Source organism: Lissotriton vulgaris, chromosome 5, assembly GCF_964263255.1.
Source record: "Lissotriton vulgaris chromosome 5, aLisVul1.2, whole genome shotgun sequence".
Lineage (NCBI taxonomy): Eukaryota > Metazoa > Chordata > Amphibia > Caudata > Salamandridae > Lissotriton > Lissotriton vulgaris.
In genome coordinates this window covers 1,811,958,174-1,811,985,477 of record NC_141693.1, presented here as the reverse complement: position 1 = coordinate 1,811,985,477, position 27,304 = coordinate 1,811,958,174, and the positions used below count along the sequence as shown (strand labels likewise).

The 27,304-nt window shown below is 46.3% G+C and overlaps 1 protein-coding gene across 1 annotated transcript in view; it reads right to left on the bottom strand.

Annotated features, from left to right (window-relative positions):
- Positions 1-24,950, bottom strand: part of CCR7 (C-C motif chemokine receptor 7) — a 108,300-nt gene extending 83,350 nt beyond the window's left edge. The window contains exon 1 of the mRNA XM_086924224.1: positions 24,788-24,950. Coding sequence (XP_086780350.1) covers positions 24,788-24,803 — 16 coding nt within the window. The 5' untranslated portion in view covers positions 24,804-24,950. The remainder of the gene's footprint in view (positions 1-24,787) is intronic.
- Between the last annotated feature and the right edge of the window lie 2,354 nt (positions 24,951-27,304).

Below are 27,304 nucleotides of genomic sequence, written 5' to 3'. Positions count from 1 at the left end.
CATCGCTCTTACTTCATGCTATCAGCTGCTTGGTGTTTTATTCCGCCTCCTTTGGAGTGTTTTCATTACAATGAATGAGGGACCATTTTACATCTCAAAAGTACACTGAATCATCACACATGCATTGAATACTCAAAGCAATCCCTTTGATTTGTGTTTCTTTTACTGCTGCAAGTTTTTTTAATGTTTTAGTCGGGACTTGTGCGTGCTATCCCTGTCTATCTTCCAAATTGTGTGTTTCTTTGAACTTGGCTTTCTTTTTATTTACCAAACCAAATCAGATTTGTTAAGTAAAAAGACAAAAAGGTGACCACATAGTTTTGTAAGCTCGTGCCAGCATGGTGCGCATGCTTACAAGTTGATGCGGATGTCAGAGTTAGAAGCATTTTTTAATTCTTCTTTAGACATGCTGCTCAGCATCTGGCATACTCCACACAGTCGCTGTTGGCATGACTCGTGGGTGGGGTGGGAGGGGGGGAAGGAGGATTGTTTGGGGAGGGTGTTAATTTAATAATTAAAAAAATATATTAAACTTACTTTCCCGCCAGTCGGGTCCCGCGTCGTCTCTGCTCTGGGATGTGAAGCAGGCAGCCAGGCTCCCACCCCTAAGCCGATCGCAACGCTGCAAGGAGCGTTGAGATTGGTCAGGACACCGCCCAGCCAGGGGCTAATGGCCCGGCCATGTTCTCCGAGGAGGGCAGAGTGCGCATGACTGGTTTAGTCTGCCCCAGAGGGTCGACCAAACCTGCCATGCGCACTCAGGAGTGGGCACACCACTGCTCCCCAACCCTGCTCGCAGAGCAGCCCAACCCTCCTGCCCGCCCGCAACCAAACCCCTCTGCTTTCTCGCAGTGCGAGAAGCAGAAACACAAAATGGTAGTAATTACCATTTTATGTTGTTGCTTCTCGCACTGCGAGAAAGCAGTGGGGCGACGCTCCTCTGCCCTAGTGGAGAAACCGCCCCTACAGCATAGCTAAAAACATTGGCAAAGCCAATAGAGCCCAAAGCCAAGACCTATTGGGTTTGCCAATGCTTACTTTCCAGAGAGAGTGCTTCGTCACGTCCTGCTCCTGAGAGAGCGATGCAAAATCCATCTTGAAAATGTCATCCTAAATCCAAGTGCCTTTACACTGGACATATATTGAGCATGGACCAATCAATGTATCAGTACTGATTTCTTATGTTGCACTGCCCTCTTTCGAATAGAGTGTGTATTACCGAAATACAGTGCAAGCTCGTGAATTTCATGCTGGTGTATTTTATGAAGCTTTAAGAGGTGCCATGTCTTGAATTGTTCACAGAGTTTTTTTAAGCACCCAAATAATCTTGAATTGGTCGTGGGTCGCTGGCGTCACCTGTTGGGAGCAGATTTTCTTGTGTATGTTCAAAGGCTTTGATTTAGTGTATGACGTGCTGATTGGCAGCAGGGGGCTGGTATGGCCCTGGAAGATGTCTCCCTCGTCTTAGTTTCAGATTTCAGTCTGGCTTGTCGTTTTGCACTGGCCGCAGCCACTGATTGTGATGACTTCGAGGGAATGATACATGTCAGAACCAAGCTTAAACAATTACAGTTCTCCCGAATGCTTATAAGAGAAATAATCATTTACAAATCTAGGTGACATCATCGGATGCGTTGTATATAAGAACCTCTGGAGACAGGTGTTCTGGACTGCTCAGTTCTCAAGCTGTGACAACAACCATGGAGTAGCCCTGAGAGGTCCCAAATATAGAGAGGAGACGAGCTAAGAGTCTTCAGATGACCCGAGGGACCAGAACCTTCAATGGGGGAGAGACCGTGGCGGCAGACTGTGGCTTGGTCTGATTCCACAAACGGGATTTAACAAGCGAGGTTTGTTGCTGGAGAAGCCACACCGTGGTCTGTTATATGCTCTGAGGGCTGTTGCGCCCCTGAAACTGTGCTGCGGTCTCACTAAAATGTTCTGTTGGTTTGTCAAATATTGCTCTGTCAAAATAGGGCTTTGGTGAAGTATGCTGCACATGAACGTGCCAGGGTAACATTCATGCATGTTTCCTTGGAGTTGGAGTTGTAAATGCATCTGGGCCAGCGGTCGAAGTGCAATAAACAAAGTATGGGAAGGAACTATGATCCCGAGTCCAGATAGGAATGGGGTCAGTGAGTGTGGGGATAGGATCAAAGGTGTGGCTAAGAAAACATGTTCTGTAATTTTTTTGTTGGTCTTTCACCTTCAAATAAATGCACATAAAACAATGCTCACCTTAAATGAAAAATAAATGCAAGCTAAACTATTCTGTGGGAGATAAACTTTTTATATGGTGAAACCTCTATTGGTAAATGTGATCACTGCAGAAATCTGTGTGTGTAACCAGAGAGCCACAGAATTTGATTCCGGTTGGTGTGGCAATAGTGATTTGTGTATTTTTAGTGTTACGAGGTTCCCACCTTTAACAGCAAGCACTGCAAATAAATATAGTATTGCACACAGCATAAGATAGGCTGCCACAAAGTGCACACAAAATTTAGGTTAAAGTCAAAAAAGAGCTTAGAAAAATATAGATCTGAGTAAAATACAGACTGTACCTAGTGCAAACATTTTTTAAAGCTGTCCATTAAAAGCACACACTTGACTGCTCTTCAGGTCACCTTACAATACCTCTCAAAAAGAATACTCTTCAATTGAGTCTATCAATTAAAGCCAATACCAGCTTCCAAGCAGCCTTTACATTTGCAGATGAACCAAATGCACACATTTACATTTCTTTCAGGCAGCAAACACCCTGGCAAGAAGGCGTGTTTCTTGTTCAGCTGTCTGTCCCTACCGTGGCTTCCCAGCAATAGAGACTTTCTCCCCTTCTACTTCAGCTAAGGCCTCTAAAATGTCAGAATTAACCGTCCCGTGATGGTTGACTTTAATATAAAGTAGGGGAAATGTTTTTGTCAAATTAATAACTTATGGGCACGTCATGCTCCTGAGACCAGGCCCACTTCGACATCTGATCTGGACTCGTTGCAATGGGGTGCTCTGAAGGGTGATTAGTGGTAACTGTTGTTGGGAGCTCCGTGACTTCTGGCTCTAGCATGGATGTGACATGATCCATCTAAGTTGGATCTATTGGGTGAGTTGCTGTTAGCTCTACAAAAGCCAACTATGTAGCTGGCCTGATGGTGTTGGATACGTGTAACAAATTATGTGTTAGATTATTACAAAACAAAGAGAATAAAACAGTCTATATCAAACAGTCCATACATTATCAGGTGGTGCTATGCTTAGTACACAGTACAGTTTAACATAACACAATCAGTTCGATACATGGCAATCTGTTATTGAGTTAAAGCACACTAATAATGCATGTTGTTGCTCAAGATGGGAAACTAATATGAAAATAATAATAACTCACAGTTCATAGCAGGATGTGACCAATTCTACCTGATTTAAATAACAAATGTGACTATTTCCTAATTTATGGTACTCAATTTACCAACCTTGGAAGAATGGGGGATGAGTCAGCATTGCCAGCATTCAAAATCGTGACCTACAGATTAACACATAGCTCATCGTCTGGCATTCAGCTCACTGAGCTATCAAGGGATTTGTTGCAATTTTACAAGGAACAGGCAGTGCATCAAGACTTGAGGTCATCGATATCTCATCACTGTCCCTCTCCTTTCTAAGTAAACAGAGTCTGTATTAATGCAGCAAGCACATCACTCTTCACTGCAACTTGGGGGTAGTTCTACCTGAAGACTTTTATATTAAATACTTGAACTGATAATTTTTTATATATATTAGCTGAAATGCCTTAGGATAACATTGTATTGCTTTAAATAATACCCATAGAAATTATAATTATATGCCATCTCTGGTAAGTTATTTCAGAGCTGCATGGGCGTGGACATCTCAGCCAATCCAAACACAGCCACCTGTTGCCAGACTATCATGGTGTTTTTAAAGCATTTCCTGTGAAGAGTCTAACCCTGACACTATCATACGGAATCCTGCATGTGAATTTAGTTTGTGAGACATTTGGTCAGTGGTACCAGTAGTACCTGAAATTGTCACAAGGTCCTCTTTAAAGACGATAGACCAATGAGGACTGTACAGGCTGATGCTAAGCTAGCTTTCACCTGGTGCTAAGTCTGAATTCTTTGATATGATAGTGGTCATGGTCAGTTTTTGCCCTGCTGGACCGCTGCTGGATGTGGCGGTTTTCAGCCACACTTACACAGGCTTCAGCGGGTCATAGGTCTCACTTTGCCCTAGCCTGTCTTTTTGATGAGCTTTTAAGGGTTGTTAGCAATGGGCTTCCTGGTTGACTGGGTTGTGAGCCCTGGTCAAGCAGCAAACACAATCCTAGCCAGGGTAAGGTGCAAGCAGACCCCAAATTACCCTGTGTTCACCTTCTGGTACCTTGGCACATAGCAGTCAGGCTTAACTTGAAGGCAATGTTTAGAGTATTTGTGTAACACTTCTAACAGTAAAAGAGTGAAAATTCCACACAAAATGATCCCACACCAGGTCTAGAATAATAGAGTAAATCATAAGAAATAAAAAAGAATCATGGTAGGAAAATTCCAATCAGTAAACCGAAGATATTGAATTTGAATGTTTTAAGTTGAAAAGCACAAAGCACCAACAAGGGAGATCTGGTCGCACCGAACCAGGACAAAGTCACATGTTCAGGCCGTCCACGATGAAGACTGGGCAAACTAAAAGGATCCAGGTAGGCCCGCTGAACAAAGTAACTTAAATCCTGGTTGCTGAGCGTTGCATGGATCCGGGTCTAAGAAGTGCAGTGCAGCGGAAGAAAGGTCCTGTTATGTCGTCGGCGAGGATTCAGGTGACAGGGATTGCTATGCGAAGTCCTGGCATCAGGAATGCGACTCACACCGGGCAATGCATTGGTTCTGAAGAGCTGTGAGGCTGCTAGGCGGAGTCCAGCATCGTCATAAAGGCTGCTGTTGACAAGGGATTCGAGGCACTGGGCCAGACACATGTCGCGCCTTCAGTGATGCATCGTCCAAGGACGGCGAGGGTGATGCAGTCCTTCTGCACCTGGTACAATCCCTGCAGCAGTGGCGATGCATCGGCTCAGCTCAATGATGCACTGCCCAGCAGAGGAGATGCATTGGTTCGGCTCAAGGATACGCCGTTCGACAGAGAAGATGCATCAGTTCAAAGGTTAAGCACCTTAGGGCCACTTCCCAGGGTCCGGGACTGGGGTGGCACTACTTGGCAAGGAAGACTCACACATAGCAAAGTCCAGGTGCAGGTACAAAGTTGTTGGAAGCCTGGTATGTCTCTAAGGCCTATACATCTGGAAGCCACTCAACTAGCCCTTGCAGGCATTCTGGATTTTGGGGGTCAAGAGAGGCAAGTTCAGTCCTTCTCACGCAGGCAAGAGGGCAGCAGGTCAGCCCAGCAAAGCAGGAGTACAGCAGAGTAGCAGCCTAGCAGTGTGGCAGCCTTTAAGCAGCACAGCAGTCCTTCTTCCTGACAGAGCATCCACAGGTCCAAAAATGTACTGAAGTGGTGGTGTCTGAGGTCCTTTTTAGGTCTCGCCTAGGCAGTGCATGCGCTGTCTCGTTGAGAGATGCTGTATACAGTATAGTGGGGAAACTCCGCCCACTTTTATCCTAGCTCTACCTATCTTTTTTATTGATCGAAATCATAAATGCTGCGTTGTGATTGGTTATCGGCAAGTTAGTCCCGCCTCCTGACGACCATGTCGTCATTTTTTTCCTTCCATTGCTATCAGCTCCTTTACTTTAAAAAGTATTTAGTTCCCCTGCATCCCCCGTTCCCTCCCACAGTCTTTGACTTCTCTGCCTACCACCACCCCCACACCCACTCCAGTTCCTGCCTTCTTGGACGCCTGCATTTTTGTTTACAGTGCAATAGGTCTTGCGTAAATAAGAGTCCTATTGCATTTGTAAATGCTTTTTTCCCCCGTGATTGGCTGCCTGCATTCTCACTCTATTTTCCCTGATCTGTCCAGACTCTCTCATGCGTGTAATGATTTACATCGTACACATGCGCACCAAAAGTCTGCCTCTGCCTATTGTTTTAGCCCTCTGCTCGCTGGCGCTAATTTCACTTCACTTAATCCCCCAATGCCTCCCACCCCCGCAACTCCTCTCACCCCTAGCAGCTTCCTCCAATTTAACTCTACAAATAAAACCTCCCTGACACTCCCACTGCTTTCACCTCAGCTGAGCTGCATACCTAACAGCAAACAAAGGCGAGTATACTCAATGGATATTTAGTAAGTCATTTTAAAATGTGAAAGCACGTGACCTGACCGCGCTGCTTTCTAGAAAAAACAACCACGTATTTTGGTTTCCTTTTCTGGTAAAAATACTTTCTTGCTTTTGCTTGTCTATTTTGCGCTCTGCTCTGTCACAAAACTGCCTCTGGCATCCATTTGTTGGAGAGCCGCGGCCTATGGGATCACTTAATCTCCCCATGCCTCCCACCCCCCAAAACTCCTCCCATCCCTAGCAGCTTCCTCCAATTTAACCCAACAAATAAAACCTCCCTGACACTCCTGCTGCTTTCACCTCAGCCGAGCTGCATACCTAACAGTAAACAAAGGTGAGTATACTCAATGGAGGTTGGCAGGATATTTCGTATGACTTCAGACCGGAGGGTGACACTTCTTTTAACACCAGTTCTCTGTCTGTCTGGGGGTCGAGGCAGGAAATCTACAAACCAGAGAGCACGTGTGGCACTCGGTGAAAAGCTAAAATAATGCTAATATTTTCTTCTCTGGGAACCGCCATTATTTCGCTTTCATTTCATTGTACATGAATTCGATATGGCTGGCTAGAAAATATTAGGTGTTTCTATGTTTTCTCACTCTGTTCCAGTGAAGTAGAATTATGCCGTTCACAAGTAAAAAGCACTGTGATCATTTTCAAGTTTCCCTTTGTGTATTTTTTTAGACTTCTTTTTAACTGGACGGCAATCTTTGCTATTTGTAGCATATAATTAATGTCTTTAGTGGAATGAAAGTGAAGTGAATGCATACATATGCAAATTTGGTGGCATCACAAACCTACTCCTTTGTCAGTAATTAATTTTTCTGAACGAGTGATTCTGCTTTTATTCGAATTAAGGCTTGTGCTGCCAGGAAAGTAGCCATTTGCAATAACTATATCAATCAAAGGAGAGAGGGGTGCCCTCTTCGCCCACTGGGAGGATTCTCTATTTAAAAACACTAAAGGGTGGCAAAATTAGTGATCTTTCAGAAGACCATAGTATTGGCACTCAGCAGTTTAGTAGTAAGAGCATCTTACCTTAAAACAGAAAAAGTCAGTTCAATTTTTGATCAGCATTGAATAGCTTTTTCTATTGTTATTGATTGTATTTAAACTATGGCTGCATGGATAAATACTTATAAGGTCCCAATGGCAAGACCGATTGCATTGCAAATGCTTGTTTTATACACATTGTCTTTGAAGTGGATCAAAGCTCCTAGAGGCATGTCTTTGAAGTGCACAGATGTCCTGCCCGGCTAGCTCTGGCTTCAGACTAACTACAGGGGGTATGCAACTTTTTGTGTGGGGACAGGACACAGCCTATTCAGTTGTAAGTGAGGCTGGGTCCAGCTCCTCCCTCATATCCTGTCAGTGATGACCTGTTCAGTAACACTTAAGTTCCCGTGTTGTGTTGCTGTCTAGGAGTAATACCCAAAGCCCAATTGCCAACTACATCCAGTAATGTGGCCAGAGACAGGCTGTAGGCACCAAATGGCGAAGGCAAGAAAATGCCAACTTTCTAAAAGTTAGTCTCCTAAGGGGGAGTGATTCAAATAAGGGCTGTGGGGGCTGGAAACAGAAAATCACTTCTCTATAGTAGGTTGCCTCCCAGACCATCAATTGGTATGAATTATTACCCAAGGATCTGAACCATTATCCTTAGTGGGTTTCTCTCATTAACCTTGTTATACTTTCAAAAAAGTTTGGCACTGAAGATATCTTTCAAAAATCCCCTCTTCCAAAATGTTGATTTACAGACCTGCACAATTAATGAGCCATGCTTTCACTAGGACTTCTTTCATTTCTTTATATTACATTTTATTGTTTTCAATTTGTGAAATGGCAAAGACAAACATTTATAAATACAAACAAATGGTTGTGTTGACATTTAGTTTAGACATGTGAGCTTGTGACAAACTCACAAAGGAAGTGAACCAAATCAACCACAATTTGTTATGACAAAATACATGAACTTAAATTACATATACACTAGTGACTAACTTCTTATGGTGCAGAAACATAATTTATATTACACATCTATGACGTATACCATTGTTACTTCATGATAGCGCAAGGTACAAACATTGCTTTAACAAACGGTACTTTAAAAACAGTATCGTGTGTCCTTTTTATTATGTATAGGGACCTAGTTGCATCATGTCCTCTAATGCTTTCAAGTGATTGTGTTATTTAGCGGTCCTGGGAAGTTCAGAGATATTGATCAAAAGTTTTAAGTAGCGCCTTTCTTTGCACTTACTGCTCATTGCCTTATATGCACTTTTTAGTGGTTCAACTAGTCTCTTGACCTAAGGATGGTATATGCCGAAGCATTTCTACCTTCATGAGGGGACCTCAGCGGTGTTTAATGAAAAATCTTCTTCAGTGCCAGGTGTTCTTAGTGTGGACTTGTGTGTTCTTATTAGAGTTGACCTAGCCATGATTTGGAGGCCAGCTCCTTCGTGGAGGGCAATCTTCGGTGGTGTGCTCAGGAAGGCTGAGCACATCTTCCTTTCTTACTTTTATCTTGCAATTTTTGCAGGGTAGCTCCTGGAATAGCTGTTGTCTTCTTTGTTCTTGGCGTCGCTCTTTGAAGTACTGAGATGCGTTACTTCCTGGTTTTACGCTTCAGATGACAGCAGAGGTCGAGCACGCATGTTTAAAAGTGGCATTTTCAGAATTGTAATTTAAAATTTGATTTCACCATTAGGTAGGATTTTAACTTGGTATTCCAGAGGCACAAGACATAAGCCAATTATATCCTCCCATTTGGAAATTACACATATAAAATGTAATAATGTAATCCCGATGTTATACTATGGCAGATATAGGCCTTGCAGCAGTGTAAAACAAATGTATGAGTTTTTCACTAACAGGACATGTAAAACTTAAAGGTCCATGTCCTGCTATTTAAATACATTGTACCTTGCCCTCTGGACTGTCCAGAGCCTACCTTAGGGCTGACTTATATGTATTAACAAGGAAGGTTTGGCAAGAGGTTTACCTTACCAGCTCGACATGGCTGTTTAAAACTGCGCATTCAGGCTCTGCAATGGCAGGTCTGAGATATGTTTAAAGGGCAACTTAAGTGGATCTCTCAATCAATGCTGCAGGCCCACTATTATCATTTAATTTACAGGCCCTGTGCACACATAGTGCACTTTACTGGGGACTTTTTTAATACACCAATTTGGTGTAAGCCAATTTTACCATGTTTTTGGGAAAAAAGCACAAGACCTTTAGCACTGGTTAATAGTGGTAAAAGGTGCAGAATCCTTAGGCCAGCAAAAACAAATTCAGCTAAAACAGGAGGTCTGAAGGCAAAAAGTTAGGGGAACCATACCAAGGATTCCAGGTCTAACAAGGGTATATTCAAAAGCTTTCACTATGATGTGCTGGTAAGGAGACTGGGGGGATTTAGGACGGGGTGACATGATTGAGTGAGCAGTCAGTACTGTTTTATTAGTTTCAAAGGAAGTATTGAAAGGTGAGTTGAGAAGTGAGATTCTACAACCTATAGAAAAAAGCACCCTGTCCCGTGACCATCACTCAGTTGAAACTATCATTTCTTAAATGGGGGTTTCTTTGATCTTCTCAACATCGATCAAGATGAAACTTCTTAGAAATGCAAAATCAAAGTCACAGTGAAGGCTATTTTTACAGTGATCTGACATTTTCATGTAGCACTGTTAGTGACAGATAGTTGGTCATATTTGCATCAAAAATGGAGATGTTTGGATGCAGCCTCTCTTTCACACTATCTTTCTGTACTTTCAGATTTACTCACCTACTTTCACTTTTCTAACAGTGTGCGTATTTTGCAGGCACAGAGATTTCTGTTTTAAGTATTGTGCGTCATTTCAGAAGCACTGAGGGCTAATAAGCTACTGACATGAAAGTTTCACACTTCATTGTTTGCTACATTCCACCCACTCGCTCACAATTACCATCAGCGGTACGCGCTCTACCTCTAGTGAGATTCGTTCACACACCCCCACAGGCTGTAAGCCTGCGTACAGTAAATAAACAAGCATTGACAAAGCCTGTAGGTCTGGAATTGTCTGCCAGCCTTTGGCTTTGTCAGTGCTTGTTTTGATGCGGTTTTTGCAAAACATTGTTGAGGAAGCTACCAAGTCCTAATTAATCTAAAACAATAAAACACTAGCTTATGGAAACATTTCTTTGGTCTCAAAAACACACATTGCCATAGTAGCCCCTCGAACCGTTTGATCTGCTTTACGTGTGGAGGGTCTCCTTGTGACAGAGCAGCATGCCATCACTCACTGTGAGGTTAGCCAATGGCTGAAATGGGCTGACGCAGTGCCCGATGCTGTATGCTCTAGTTGGTGGAAAAAAACGTGATTGACACCACAGAAGACCAATGGATGAAAAAGGCTGGATGAAATCCTCTGCAAGTAAATATATTATATATATAATATCAGTAAAATTAAAAGGTCTTACTAAAGCCAGACAAAACATGCACTTGCAAAGCCAATAGCTCTTGCCTTTGGGAGTGCCTTGGCAATAATTTCAGCAATATGTTAATGTTTATACATTACATATTTTACATAAGTTATGACTCTGAATTTTTTAATATCGATAAAATCTCTTTTGCCTTCGTTTACATTTTGTAGGGTTATTGGAATTGACATTACTAAGTCAAGAGGTCCTGGCTCTAAAAGGCTGATCTATTGGATTTTCCAATGCTTGTTTGGCACGTGTGAGGTGAGACGCATTTAGGTGTCTGAGTGAGTTCTGGGTGTGGGAAGGTGTATATAATGGGGTACAATTGACTCTAACAAACTGCTGGTCCCATCAAGGTGTTCCTGGTGCTCAAATTTGGATTGAATTCAAATTTAATGTAAATGTATACCCTATTTTGTTCTTTCCTAGGTACTGACCAGGAGCGGTTACAAACATGCAGCTGTAGCCAGATGTTGGGTATACAGGTTACTGCCCGTCCTGATCGATTATGAGGGTATTTTTAATTCGTTTATCACGTGCACTTTACATTTTATAATTCTGTGCCTGACGAAGCGCCAACGACCCTTAAGGTGACGCAGGCGCGAAACATGTTGACCTATGTCTCTCTATACCCAGGCATAGTATGCTACTGGGGCTAGATCTTATTCAGCTGTTAAATCTGTTCAGGGTACATGATTAAAACAATTGCTGCATGGTTACCCATTATGAATTTCACTTTACACTTGCACGCATTTTTATTACCCTCATTTGACCCACCCCTCCCCCCCCCCCGACACCCCCACACACACACACCCGCATGCACCATCCGGCAGTCCTATAAAAGATCTCCGATAAAGAGACCCCTCGGGGGACCCGTAGGGAATTGCAGCGCCGGCCCTATGAGGAGCAACTGCCCGATGATGAAGCATGACACCTTTCGAGGTGTGTGAGGGCAACAGAGGACACAAAATGGTTTCCCTGTTTTCTGTGGGTCCCTTTACCTAGGGATTCTGTTTCTTCTCCCCTTTTTATTTTCCTTTTTTAACGTATGTGTGACATTAGCACCCTCATGCATTGGTGACTTTCTGCACCCTGCATTAGGAACAGTGTCCCTTTTTGGAAACCCATCCCTTTGAGCACACCTACTTGTTCTCGGGAATAGTGCCAAGATCTCAAAATAAATGATTTTCCAAACTTCTTTAGTTAAATTTTCGAAATAAACGTTTTAATGTTGCATGTCTATCCTTTCAGAGGCAATATTATGTCAATATGTTTTTTTCACATAGTTGCAACATTACTTAAATGCATCTGGCTTTAACTTCTCCTATGCATTTCGGGCAAGGGCCCTTCATCAGGGAGCATCACTAAAAAGAAGAGATATATATGTATATGTGTCATATCAGCATAATTCATATATTCATTACTTACATTCTATTAATGCATGACAATGATAAACTCATGATAAACCATGCCCAATGTGGTGAAATGTAAAGTGAGTTATCATGCTTGTGCCAACGGAAAAAGAAAGTGCGCAAGAAAAACGAACGATACTAACATGCCAGACTCGTGTTGTTCAGGCATATAAGCTATGTGAAAGCTGTGGACGAAAAAAATCGGGGTAAACATCATGGATTTGCTTGAATCAGAACGCCCAGGACAAGAGGCGCTACCTTTGAAGGACCCATAAAACAAAGATTGTTTTTATGTACTACTAGAACATTAGGCTGTGCACTAATCATTCATTTGTACAAATGACTCTGCCTTCATTCTCAGCCTGAAGGCAGTGTGCGTCACTGAACTATAATAGTGTTCAGAATACATGCTCATCCAATCCGGTTGAGAAGTCACATACACAACAGAATGCTCCTCTGCCAATTCCTAGAATTTGCCAAGAAAGGCTGGAAAAATTGATAAGCCAGTCTTGGGGCGTGGACTGAAGAGGCAGGAACCCAAGGACACTCGCTGGTAGGATAGCCCTTCCATTAAACGAAGAACTGCAAAAACCTCTGAAAATTCGAGAGTCTCAAATTTCGCAGCCCTCATATTCCAGTTCCCCATCTACAATGATGGGAGGAGGAGAGATCCAATAAAAAGCATCAGGTGCAAAAGGCTTTAACTGAGAGACATGAAAGTTAGTCATAGGATTGTAGTTCACATGTTTAAGCTGCACCCTTAATGTGCCCAGACCTCTTTTAGAGACCCCAAACTACATGTTTTCATCCCACTCAAACCACTGTGGTCCACAATAGACTTTTGCCTACAGACAGCTTGAAAGTGTCTTGTAGGTGAGAACTAAAAATGTTAAAGTTGTGAAACTATGGAGTCCTTGTAGTCAAATCTAAGACTTGTGATACAGGAACAAGGACTGACTGCTTTGCTCCACTGCTGCATCTCTGGGAGGACAGGAGCACAGCTGGTGATGTGAGTCACAGGGGGAGTTATGCACTTCAGTGAAAGAAATCCAAGGACTTCACCTTCCCCACTGTGAGACTACAGGCTGTAATTGTAACTCCTGGAGGTCTTGGTGCTACTAAGCTCCCTAAAAGGGGGAGCTGCAGTATGTGTGTCCCCTTGTCATTGATCCAAAAGTCATGGAGGCCGTTTGCTCCCTGGTGCAGTGGATCCAAATATTCTCAGCTACGTTGGGAGTCAAGCACAAAGAGAGAACCATGGGCGAGAGACAGCAACATGAAGCACATGGGGAGCAGAAGCATAGGGAGGGTGAGTGATGTAATCATGGAGGGCGAAAGGGGGTGGCAGGTGTAACAAGAGGGAAGGGTAAGCCAAGAGCAGAGCGAAAGCAACACTGGGTGCTGGGAAGTGAGACACATGCAGCGTCCAAGGTGGGAAGCAAACTAATGGGGAGGGAGAGCAACATAGAGGGGGAGAGAAAAAGTAAACAGGTGGGACAGTAATGGGAGCAGGTATGGGAGAAGCACAGGACAAGGAGATGGTGTGAAACAGATAGTGGAGGGGGTGAGAAGCACACTAGGGAGACAGGTAGAAAACACATGCACTCTCATGGAGTGCCTAAACAAGGAGAAACAAGTAGTGCTTGCAAAATGAGCAGTGGAAGGACACAACGAATGTGTCTATGTTACAGGGGTGGTATAAACACAAGAGAAGGGAAGGAGAGTGAGAATGAAGCCAGCCAATGGTAAGCAATGGGTTAATATTTCGCCTCACAGACAGTGTATGTACTGTCAAGTAGATAAGGCATACAAAGGGATTTTATGAAAGGGGTACATAAAATTAATAATGTCTTGTAGAACTTTGACATTTTGGGAGCTCCATTAAAAAAAGAACAAAAAGCAGAGAGCTGATGGAGAAGAATGAAATACCCAAACTGAATATGCTCTGAAAGTTCTTATCACCGTCTAGCTAGGATATCAGTACTCGCCGGTAATTGGACAATTACATCACCACTCTTGTGTAATGCCATATTACTGTTTTGTTCTGACAACACAAACAGAGTCTCAAAAACAACTGCCTGCCCAGGCGGAAGGGCCGTGGACTCTGCAGCTGTTCAATGGTCCACGTGTTCTTCGACTCAACCTATTTAATTGAAGGTTCACAGGCATAACTGTTAGGGAGACACAAATGTTGATTTATTTCACTGCCTGACTTGAGTAGCAGGGGGGGGATTTTTTCAGCTCGCTGTCACATACTCTAATTACAAAGCTAGGCTTGATTGTGGCCTGTGTTAGATTGCAAGCTGCATAATGGTGTGCTGATTTCACAAGACACAATACACATGTATTTTACGCAGCTGCCCTCAGAGATCTCTCCTAAGAACGAGCACCACTGGGAGGGAGTCAAACGGAGATGATGATGTGACTGTAAACTGTATTTATAAAGTACCCCCCCCCCCCCATGTGCAAAATGGATATTGCAAGCCTCTCCGCCTTATGGAGGGTCCCAGCCTTCAGCCTCATTCTTCTCCCTGGTCTCCAAAGTCCTCATTGGCATCTAAGCTCTTGCAAACTTACAGTTGGGGGAGGGGGGGGGCGTGGGGGGGGGGGGGGGCTCTCCGGGTGTTAGTGTAGGAGCATGAAGATCCGGCGCGTGATGCTCTCCGGGTGTTAGCTGTAGAAGCATGCAGATCCGGCGCGTGAGGCTCTCCAGGTGTTAGTGTAGGCGCATGCAGATCCGGCGCGTGAGGCTCTCCGGGTGTTAGTGTAGGCGCATGCAGATCCGGCGCGTGAGGCTCTCCGGGTGTTAGTGTAGGAGCATGAAGATCCGGCGCGTGAGGCTCTTCGGGTGTTAGCTGTAGGAGCATGCAGATCCGGCGCGTGAGGCTCTTCGGGTGTTAGTGTAGGAGCATGCAGATCCGGCGCGTGAGGCTCTCCGGGTGTTAGTGTAGGAGCATGAAGATCCGGCGCGTGAGGCTCTTCGGGTGTTAGCTGTAGCAGCATTCAGCTCCGGCGCGTGAGGCTCTCCGGGTATTAGCTGTCCGGCGCGTGAGGCTCTCCGGGAGTTAGTTGTAGGCGCATGCACTCCCAGCAGCTGTTGGTCGGTGTGCTGCGATGCTCGGTGTAGGGCTGTGTCTGACAGGCTGCCCCGGGACACCAAAGGTGGCTACCTGCGAGGGCGGCCATCCTTAGTGCCATAGGATGGCACGGACCCTGAGCGGTCTAGTGGTTGGCTGACGCGGTGGTCAGCCAGTGGTCAACCTGAGATTCCCCCCACGCGTGAGGTCATTTCCGGTCCTGGGGGAGAGGGGGGGAGGGCTATATAGCCCGGGGGGCGAGGGTCAGGCGTCCTCTTTTGTTCCTGTGCAGCGGCGCGTAGACCCTCGCCCCCCGCCTCTGGAGAATCCCGCAGCGCGGACCCGGACTGCCCGGCGTTCTTTTTCGTGGTCCGCTGTCCCCTCACCCTGAGGCCGTTTTGGGCTGTCTCTCCAGCCATGCGGTCTGGCCGCGGTGTTCCTTTACGCCGGGGATCGTTGTGCTGTTTTGTCGTCCGGGTAATTAGGTGAGTCAGGGTTGAGGGGGTCCTCGCTTCTGGCAGCGAGTTCGACGCTAAGGAGCGGGGGTTGGGGGGAGGGGGGGGCAGAGAGGCCCGGGTCATAGCTGTGTTGTGTGATGAAATGCTTCGGCCGCCTTGTGTATCTTTGCTGGGTGTTGATTTGGCCTGGCTGTTTGGGCGTGCGACCTCGGACCGGTGTACTAGAGTTCGAGTCTCATTCTCGGCACTTTCTTAGCATCCCGTATTCCTGGGAAAGTGCTCTGGTTGCGGTAAGGGGAGTTCATTTTGCTATGCGGGGTTTTAGGGACTAGGAAGCGGCGGGCCCTCTTTATGAGGTTAGTGTGACCTGTTCTCGGGCCGTGCAATTGACGAGGGCAAAAAGGCTAATTTTATACTGCTCCAGTGGGGGTAGCACTCTGTTTGTATACGTGGCATATTTTCAGGCATGTCATGTTCGCTTTGCATATTTTCAGTCATGTCATGTTCGGTTTCACGGGTGCGTGGAGTGGGTAAACAGTGGTGCATATTTAACGTCGTGGCGCTGAGCTTCGGTAAATTACTTAAGATCATGCATAGCGGGTGTGTGTCTTTGATAGCCGTGGTCTCAGTCATTGCCCCTCGGTCGTAGTTATAAGTTGGTCTCAGTCATTGTCCCTCGGTCGTAGGTATAAGTTATCACTGATTCAGAGTGGGAAGTAGCCTGCTATCGCCCGTCCCTCCCCGCCACCTTTCGGCATTTATTTTCTATCGCCCCTTTTCATGGAGGGACAGATGACGTCAGCAGAGGCTCCACTGCCCAATACAAGCCGCCGCCCGCCGCCCCCGTCCTCACAGGAGGCGGTGATGTGGTAACGGTATACACCCTGCCCAGGGATGGGGCGGTGCACTTTGGTGGGGGTGGAGGAGCAGTCTGCTCCACGGGGGCTATGATACGCGGCGCATTTCTTGCATCCGTGGAAAGCACATGTGATTCCTGTGGGATCTGGAGTGCGGGGTATTCTAGTTACATACATTCGGCTTTTGTTCGGTCATTCAGTCCTCCGCTCCAACGCGCTAAAACAGTATTTTAATTTTCGCCATGGTAGTATTTCGTTCGACCTGTCTCTGTTCGTCCTTCTCTTCTTCCTCCCACTCCCCTCTGTCACCTCCTCCTTTTCCTTTGCCTCCTCTGCTCTGTGTGTGCTCATTCAGCAGGGGAAGGATAGCTCCGTGACAGTGTTTTGGGATGTCACGTTGGTTATGCTTTGGAATGCGGGGTATTCTGGTCACATACATTCGGCTTCGTGGTAGTGCTGTAATTGTGGCTTGTTTCCTTGGGTGGGGTTTAGAGGCCCTGGCAGGACTGGAATTGGCCCGGTTATCTCCCCGAGGTCGTGGGTTTTTTCGGGCGTGATTGGACACCAGTTGCAGGGGTCTGCTTTGCCAGGCAAGGAGCGGTCGGGTCTTGGGGATCGTCTACCGCTAGGGGCCACTTGATGCTTTGACCACAAGTATATTTATTGATCAGTATAGTGACTGGGCGTAATATCCTGCCCTTAGCTGCGCCTGGGAGCTAGGGTTCTCGTTTTCCTGACCCCCCTCACAACAGGAGGAGCGGAGGCGGGGCGAGTTACTTCTCTTCGCTAGTACTTCAAGCGCTGACTACACTTCTCCTTTAAGTGTATCTTGGCAAGTTTGGCGGCAACATCCGAGTTTACACGCAGTCGGGCTGTGTCGGGTTTAGTAGGCACAGTTTCTGCATTTTATTTATGTGATCTATATAGCGTGGACTTGACCCGAAGGTGTCGGAGCGTTGCACAATAGGGACAAATCTGATACATGTGAACATTACCAAGGCATACGTCTTATTAGGAAGCAACTTGGCAAGCGCACGTGTAAGAAGAGGGACGCAAACGCTCTTGCTTGTAATTAACGTGCACAGGCAATTCCTGCCATAATCCAGGGAATGCTGCAAGTAGGTGGGAGTGTTGGGCCCAGGCGGCCAAAGAGCCATTCAGTCGCAAACACTGTCATCTGTTCTGCTCACTTACCACAGTTCTCGAGTTTATTCTTCCCGTTTGGATTGCTAGGTCTGTTGGCGCAGAATGTTAGCTTTACTTGTTGGTCGCTTTGGGGTTAGGTCTCGCCTGTAGAAAAGATCAACAGCGCAAGGTATGCAGCCCGGTTCAAGGATGTTTGTCTACTAACTCGCAGCCTTTATCAGGAGCCAGTTGCCTTTAAAATAATAAATAAATAAATAAATAATTACAAAATAAATTAAAAGTTGAGTAGAAGGTCTGCTATAGTTTGAGCACCACGTGGTAATGGCGGCCAGGTACGGCCCATTGGTGGGGCACTAAGGTCCGGTGCAGAGAGTTAATGGCGCCCAGCGCGGCCATTTTGTAGGGACAGATTGGCTTATTGTCTGACTCTTGTGTATGTCTTTGTGGGCGGACATTTTGGAGGCACAACGTTTTTAGTATGTGCTTGTTTGGGAACAGTCCGGGGCGGTCTTATGCATAGCAGCCCCTCCGATATTATTGGTTTAAGGGGAATACGGTGCACGTGCTTCCTTTGTTTGCAACTGTTGAGTATTATTTAGGCGCACTCTGCTTAATGCTTGCATGGTCCTGCGCGACTCCGCATTGCGCCTGAACTAGTGGGCCTGCGGGCGCGCTCCGTGGTGGCCGTCGGCAATTCACATGACGCTATGTGCCTTGCGTGAGGTTGCTGTAGAGGAGGCAGCAGGAGAAGTTATAAGAGATCTTAGCCGCGCACGCTAGGTGGAGATACCTGGCCCCGCTGGAGGCTTGTGTATCAGTTACGGTGCCTGTGATTGGCATAGAGGTTGGATGGACATGGTCGGACTTCTGTACGACGTGGGTTTATTACTTTGTGGGGTATTATTGACCGGGCGCGGCCTTTTATCGGCATTCTGTTAGGTGTGTGTTTTAGTTTGTTGCCCTGGCCAGTGACGAGACTCTAATATTGTAGGCAGTATGACAGGTACTAGGGGGGAACCTCGTTTCTTCAATGCAGTAGCTCCAGGAGGTTATGGGGAATTATGTTTACTTCCGGAATGTTCTTCAAGCCAGTCTACCTCCTCACCACGTAGAAGGTGCTCTGGGGTACACCTCATGTCAGATTGCGCCAGCATGTCTCTCAATTTAGGTCCAGGGGTGACAGACTCCGGTTTTCTAGTATGGCGGGCATTATGGCGGTGCCACGCGGGAGGATGCCTTACGCATCTGTGCGATATTCCATATTGGGGCCCCCTTCCCCAAGTAACATTGGGTATATAGGGAACTTATGTCACCTGCATACGAATTGGAGTATCTTGTGGAGACTAATATGACTATGGCTTGATTTTAATTAGGCTAAACTAGGGGTAGCAAAAGGTACGTTGCAGGAAGTAAGGTGGCGTGAATACTAGTTACAGAAGCTTTCTAGGTTTAGGTAGAGAGCTTTCTGGATTGCTTGAAAGGCAGTCAATCTCAGGCACTTAAAGTTCCGTAGGCCATGGTGGCACGTGGCCAACCACGGGAAGCATAAATGCATGTTACAGATGGAGCATTAATTATGTTCCAAGAGATATTTGTTGAGTATATGTTACATAAGGGTACCTAACGCAGGTAGAAAGCTACTCTGTACTAGATGGCTGATTCATAGCTCATGAACACACGGGTAAGACACTTCCTGGATCAAGGGGATTATCGCTAGCCTTATGTATGGTTCCCATTCTTTTATTAGAGGGCATAATTGTATTTGGTTGAGGTCATTTTGGAGGCCTGGGGTGAGGTGTTCTGGGTAGAATGGTAAGGGGTGAACAATGTTACTCACTCCTATGTGCATTTGTCATCTTGGCTGCGCATTTTATTAGGGCAAGCTTGCTTGTCTTCCTCCTTCCCCATGCAAAGGGCAGCTTCTGGCCATGCTCATTTCGGTGTCCTGCACGCTAATTCCATGCAGGTGTATAGAAGGGCATAGCATACCTTTCCATGTCATTTTGTAATTTCCCCAAACCAGGCAGGAGTGCATTCAGGGCACAACACACATGCGGTAGTAATTTAGGTTACCCTTGGTAGATACTTAGCCGGGGGCCCCGGGTTTGGATCAGCTTTGTATTCGATACAGTCCAGCTGTTGGGATCTAATTTGACTTTATACAGTACAGCTCTGTCACGCCCTCTTAGGGAAGGGTTACTGACAGGCCTGGGCATATTTCCTGCTATTTCAGAAGGTGGTTCCATCTTTATACAGGGACGGGGTACGCGTTTGCTATACGTTTTCGCAGCAACTCACTATTAGTAATAGAATGATTGGGTGCCTCTTCCAACTGGCAGTTGGAGGGTCAGTTTTGCAGGCATCTCCCGTGCTGGGACAGTACATGTTCTTTGTACAGGACCTGGTGCGTAAGTAAGGGACCAGGAGCTGCGAGCGAGTTAGCATGTCGCTTTCTTGTATTACTGGTTACAGGCTGTTCTCAGGGATCTTCTCTCTCTTCTAGAAACGCACAGTCTTCGTCTTCATGGTCAATCCCTTGCCTTGCTGGGTGGCCTGCTGGGCGCGGAGCACGATCTAGGGAACAATACACTGGGGTCCAGTGATTGGGTTTCTGGGTCAGCACGTCCAGGGTTTAGTGTAACTGTTTTCCAAATTGCATGACAATGGGAACAAGTACACAGGCTCCACCCGTAGTATACAGTCAAGGCCTTAAAGTTTGGGAATAAAAGGGTGTGCTTGTTGCACTTAAGATTGGGGTTATACTCAGGGATACATTAGCTTGTGATATCATGCACAAGGAGGGACTGACTATGTTTAAGTATTCGCTGACAGGGCTCGCAGGAGGGCGTCACTTTAATAGTGTAACTGGTGGAATTGTCTATGAAGCTATGCTGGGTTGTGAGCAAACATTGTGGAACGTGTTCACTTGATGTACAATAATACACCGGTACTCACTGAAGTATAACTATGTTATGCTTCCTGTCATGGCAAGTCACCTCCGGCAAAAGGAGGAGGGGTGCCCTTTCTAATCTCCTCGCCACTTGGTCATGGGGTACTCACTGGTCATACTGGTAATGTCTAACCCAGCTAGGCGAGAAAGTTTAGGCTGGACTTCTTCATGGTGGAGACGGCCCGCCGATGCTACTTTCTACAACAAGATAACGGCTTTTGAGCCAGGGTGGGGGTTGCTGGTACAATGCACCATCCCTTCATGATCGCTAAGTAGCACTGCTGGGCTTTTGGATATGTCCACTACAACAGGCACGAAGTAAGTCAAGACCATGGGTGGCCTTTGCCGTTGAAATAGCGTGTTGTGATTCCTGGGGCCCAGAATAATTCGACTCTTGCTGGCACGTTTCTGGCCAGATAGGGTTATGTCTCGACAGGAGGATCTGCATTTCTCTTGGCAAGAGTTGCTGGTAGGGCCCAGAGGTGGGCAAGTAGCAACAATAGTCTATTGAACGGCAAGGGTTTACACGGGGCCGAGGGCCCTCGGTTAGGTACTCTGGTGAGCGTTTGATCACAGACAGTAGTTAAATGGTTGTTCAGGGGAACCCGTGTAGCTCAAAAAAAAAAAAAAAAAAAAATGGTGGCCAGTTCATGAGGGACTATGCGAGAAAGCTTTATTGTGGCCTCTTAAGCTTGTGCACTAAGCAGCATCGACCATGTCAACAGATGGGCGGTTGGGAGTGTAGGGCTCCTTTTGTAAGAAATTTAGGGAGGCTATGGCGTAGCAGCCTTTTCAGGCATGATCAGCGCTGCACCTGAATAGATGGTTAGCACTACATTTTAGATGGGCCTGCATGAGCCACACAGATAACCCATACTTCCTGGCCCACGCCAAGACACTCATTTAGTGGGACCACAGCATTGCCAGTTTGCGATTCTCCGGCTAATTGCCACTTGGTTGATGCATTGTCTGTTTGCTCAGAATTTTGGGCCTGCATTAGCCACACATACCTCCCCCAGTCTGATCCCAGGACGTTCTATATAATGTAGAGGCAATATACAACAGACCAAGGAGGTGTAGGCAATGTAATAGTGCTGAACAGGTTGGGAATCGCCAGGTATTGCCCCGTACAACTGGTGGGAACTTATCTTGCGCGGCGCCCGCAGGGGAAGGTTACCTGCTGATTCATGCAGATGAAAAGCCCTGACCAAGTACCAGCTGCGGCGCGTCAAGGACGCTTGCTTAGAATTGGCTGGCTACAACAGACAGGGAAAAAGGTTTTGTACCCATTCATTTAGGAGAGGTGCTGCGACTACAGCTTTTCAGGCATGGCTGCCAGTGGCAATATAAAGCAGGGGGGGCGCTGGGAGTCCAGCTGTTGCAAACGGTACATACGCTCATGAGCGGGTGACACAAGACTGGTTGGCGGTCATTGAGTAGCATGCAGCGCGTATTTCAGCAACTATTGGACGGGGGTGAATATCCACCAGACTTGCTAATTGTGCATTGGGGAGGCGAGGAATTGGTCCCCTTGGAGCGCAGGGCCCTGCTGCAGTTAATGAGGGGCACGCTGAGCGATTTGAGCAATCTGTTGGGGCCGTGGCAAGTAGGGTGGTCTGGGATCACGCCTATACTGCATTGGAAGGGCGCTAGATCAGGGGGGGTCATCCAAACTTCCCGCAAACGAGTGAACAGTGCCATGCGCACATTCACAGAGCAGAGGGGTTTCAGCGTCATAAGACAGTTTGTTGCACACCAAATGTAGGGGTTGTTTTGATGAGGATGGCGTTCATCTATCAGAAGTAGGGATAGCCATTTTCCTGCTGGACCTATCTGAAGCGATGGGGGCAGCGGGTGGTAAATAGAGGAAAGATAAAGGTTGGGGGGACTCTCGGACGGCGGCTGCCGCGCCGAGAGCCTTGGCGGAGTTACAGGGCGATCCAATACAGGAAGGTACAGAAGGGTACCCTCTACAGGAGCACCGGAAGGGTGCGTGGGCGATATATCCCCCAGGGAGATCCACAGTAAAAGGATCCTGGGGGACTGACGGCGCCCCGTTAGTCCTTCGGGCGGTTGTGTACCTGAGCAACCGGGGGTTGCCAACGCTCTGCCCCCCGAGGGGGGGGGTTTGAGTAAATGGGCGAACGAGAGGTTCGCCGGGGGAGGGATTAGACCTTCCCCCCCAAACTGATAACGCCCCTAAGGTTTAACACCGCGGGGGGTTATAGCTCGGTCAGGTGGGCGGGTCGCGAGGGGCGGCCTGCTCTGGATCGCCCGTAAGTTAACCCAACATGTTGGCATAATGTATATGCTAATAAACTGCAACAACTTTCTCCATCAACTTGTGTGGTGTCCGTTATTGTGGGATGGGGGGGTTGTGTGTAAGCCGGTACGGGCCGATATTGGCACTATGACAGGCTGCCCCGGGACACCAAAGGTGGCTACCTGCGAGGGCGGCCATCCTTAGTGCCATAGGATGGCACGGACCCTGAGCGGTCTAGTGGTTGGCTGACGCGGTGGTCAGCCAGTGGTCAACCTGAGATTCCCCCCACGCGTGAGGTCATTTCCGGTCCTGGGGGAGAGGGGGGGAGGGCTATATAGCCCGGGGGGCGAGGGTCAGGCGTCCTCTTTTGTTCCTGTGCAGCGGCGCGTAGACCCTCGCCCCCCGCCTCTGGAGAATCCCGCAGCGCGGACCCGGACTGCCCGGCGTTCTTTTCCCTCCCATCCGCTTACCCTGCTCTTGGGCAGATCGGGGTGGGGGGGGGGCTACTACTAATGAATTGTTTTTGTGTTGCAGGCGGAGTTACAGGGCGATCCAATACAGGAAGGTACAGAAGGGTACCCTCTACAGGAGCACCGGAAGGGTGCGTGGGCGATATATCCCCCAGGGAGATCCACAGTAAAAGGATCCTGGGGGACTGACGGCGCCCCGTTAGTCCTTCGGGCGGTTGTGTACCTGAGCAACCGGGGGTTGCCAACGCTCTGCCCCCCGAGGGGGGGGGTTTGAGTAAATGGGCGAACGAGAGGTTCGCCGGGGGAGGGATTAGACCTTCCCCCCCAAACTGATAACGCCCCTAAGGTTTAACACCGCGGGGGGTTATAGCTCGGTCAGGTGGGCGGGTCGCGAGGGGCGGCCTGCTCTGGATCGCCCGTAAGTTAACCCAACATGTTGGCATAATGTATATGCTAATAAACTGCAACAACTTTCTCCATCAACTTGTGTGGTGTCCGTTATTGTGGGATGGGGGGGTTGTGTGTAAGCCGGTACGGGCCGATATTGGCACTATGTCCTTAGGGGCTGGAGCTCGCTGTGTGCAGGGCAGGGTAGGAGCTGAAGGCGGCTATGCTGGCGACTCTTGGCGAACATGGGGTGGCTGTTAGAGGCCACCCGGCTAGAAGCAATAGGGGCTATCATCCTGCTTTAAATTATGAACATTTGCTATCACGGGTTTAGCTCTTACTGTTCAGTGTATCAAACAACATGGTTCACTATTACCAAACTCAAATTATTGATTCTTATTGAAGGATGAAAGGCTGCATCGGCCCTGCTGAGATTCAAACTTTTGACCTGCAGGTTAGAAGCAGAACCCCGCAGGGAACGCTTTATAACTAAGCGTTAAATATCTTGGTGTTAATGACTGCCACTTGAGATAATAATAACAGATCTAGCCCTTCAAAACAATACAGTAAAAACATCAGATCTCAGTAAGCACTAATTTACACAATTACCATAACTAATCCACAAGGAAACAAGATTTTTTTTTTTACCAATCTACTAGTTTTTTAACACTACTCGCCGCAAAGCGCTTCAAAGTCCCGTAGGTTTTACTAAGTGCTATATAAATACAATGTATATTTACAATTACAAAAGTGATAACAACGCCATGACAAGAACGACAATATGAAGGATAATGACGCTATCTCAATCTTAAATCTTGCCAAAAACAAGAGTACACCAGCGACAACACACATTAATTATACAAGTGTAAGTTTAAGCTTGCTAACTGTTAACTATATTAAAAGTATAATGTTGTATTCATTCGTTTTGGCAATTGATATGATTTGTTTCATACAGTGCTTGCCCCAGCAGGACAGCTGCTTTGTAGCGCTATGATTAACAGGCGTTAGGATGCTGCAGGTTGGAAGTGCACCCCAGACATGTTGGAGTGGGGTTGGAGGGTACTCACCGTTGTCTTGAGCCATGGCGTATCCCAGGTTGCCCTTATGCCAGCCTGTACTGTTCTGTGTGAATGCGTGAAGAACTCCGTGCCGCCCTATTATTCTGTTCTCGCCTCTCAGCCACCCCTTCCTTTGTTGTGGGATGCGCTCCAGCGCTCAGCACGTGCGGGTGAGATAACGAACGTCTCCGCGCCATATAAAGGCGTTCATCCCCCCCTCCGCCCCGCCCCCTGTGCCCGGCGGGGGGCCTTCGAGGCTCAGGTGCTTCCTGTCTGGACAGCAGCACATAACAGCAAACTCTCCTACACTTCTAGCTTTTAACAGAACACTTTAATTCACCACCTCGGCCCCTGTGGCAAAAACAAAGCAGCATCAGGGGAAGATTTACCAGCTGAACATATTAAACGTAGCAAAGGAATCAAGAAAACAAGATAAACGTAAAACAACGACGTAAAACATACGGGGACATATTACAAAAATAATAAATAAAGGGGAGAAGGGAAAGACACAAGGAAGGAACAAAACCAAGAAAGAGGAACCGGTAAATCTGAGGAGAGGAAGAAAGATGGAACCTGCTGGTAGAAGTACGTAGTATACAACAGGGGCGCATCTAGACCCGAGCTTCGGGGTGGGGGGGCTAACAATCCCAGACAGGGCTGAGACTAGCACTGGCCGCACACAGTGCAACAGTCTTTTTTGGCGCCCTCTCCCCCATTTCCTCCTTTTCCATGGATTCTCTCACTACCAGTCACCGACAATGTATCTCATCTCTCTGTAGCACTGTCAAACATTTCATTTTTTAACAGCGCTACTCACAGTTTACTCACACTCAGATCTGTATGGTAAACGTTCTTTGTAGCAGGCACGTTAACCCTCTGCGCTGGGTGGGTGGCAGGAGTACCCATGTGAGTGCACAGTGAGTGATGAGACAGTGTGAGAGTAGGGAAACAGGAGTGACTGCAGGGTGAGTAAGGTGACCATATGAATTTGGGTGCGGATGTAAGTGCAGAGTTGGACAAATTAATGCATGGTTAGGGATGGGCTTGTTTTAGTGAAATTTCAGATTGAGTAGTGAGGAGGATGTAGTATCTTATGGCTAACACTGATGTATGCTGTAAATCAGTGTTAGCCCAATAGAATATTTGTAGTTTATTCTAGTTACTTATTTTATTTATATTAGAAATCAATTTCCATATTTACATCAATATGCAAAACGTACCACCACCTCCATTTTTTCTTATGAATCCAGGAGAGCCACTTATCCCTTGGAAAAAATAGAAAACTGTTTTCATCACTTATGCAAGGGTATGTGGAACTTCGTTAAGTGCGGAACGCAAAACAGCCTTATTACTTCATTGTCTTGGTTCAGAAGGCCAAGAAGTTTTTCAACATCTTCCTGATTTATCGCCCGAAATAAGCAATGATTTAAATGAATATGAAATTATTTATGGAAATTGGACTTAAATTTCAAGAGTTTTAAAACGCTATCAGTTTGGTAAGCGTATGCAAACATCAGGTGAATCTGTTGAAGAATGTGTTTCTACATTAAGCAAACTTGCTAAACATGTTCTTTTGGTGCTAGTTCTGAAGAAAGAGTACGTGATCAATTTATGTTAGGCTGTTGTGTAGAGAAAACTAGGGAAAGTTTTTGGCATAAAGATGACCCATCTCTTTCAGCAGTTATTACTCTTGCAGAGAGTTTTGAACACAGTAAAACTTGTGTTGAAGTGATAAAAAAATAGTATAACACCAAAAGAAGAAATTATACAAAAATATGACTCTACTCAAATTGTTTCTGGACGCAAGAAAAATATGAATACCTACACTTCACGTTCTTCTCAAAAGGATTCTGGGACCACCTCACGTCCGCAACAAAAAGATTTTACTAATACTTCTCAATACAACCCAGGAAAATGTTACAGGTGTGGTGATGTTTGACATTTTGCTAATTTTAAAGGTTGTGTGGGTTGGAAATCCACTTGCAAGAAGTGTGAGAAGAAAGGTCATATTTCAAATTGTTGTCGCAGTTCTGCTACTTTTAATTTGAAAAAGAAAATTCAAGAGGTTTCTTGTGAATTTGTTGGCGATTCATCGGAGGATGAAATTATTATGCAAATACAAGATGTACAGGAGGTCCCTGGAAACAGTTGAAATCAATAGGGCACCTGTCTCCATGCTATTTGATTCTGGCTCAAAGATAACCTTAATTCCTAAGATTTTCTATGAGAATAATCTAGCACACAGAGTAAAGTTACTAAAACCTGATATCTCTCTCAAAGGATATGGAGGACAACCCATTTAAGTTGTAGGTTATATTAATGGATCAATTCAGTTCAAAGATAGGTCAACTGCAGGGAAAATTTCTATTTCAGTCCGGGTTGACTCTCTTATTAGTTGGATTCATCAAAAAGATTTAGGTGTATATTTAGATGCTAATGAGTCTCCCTCAGTCAAATTAATACAAAACTTTCATGTGAATAGTGTGACTCCTAATGATGTTAATTTTGTAGAGGAGTGTCCAGATG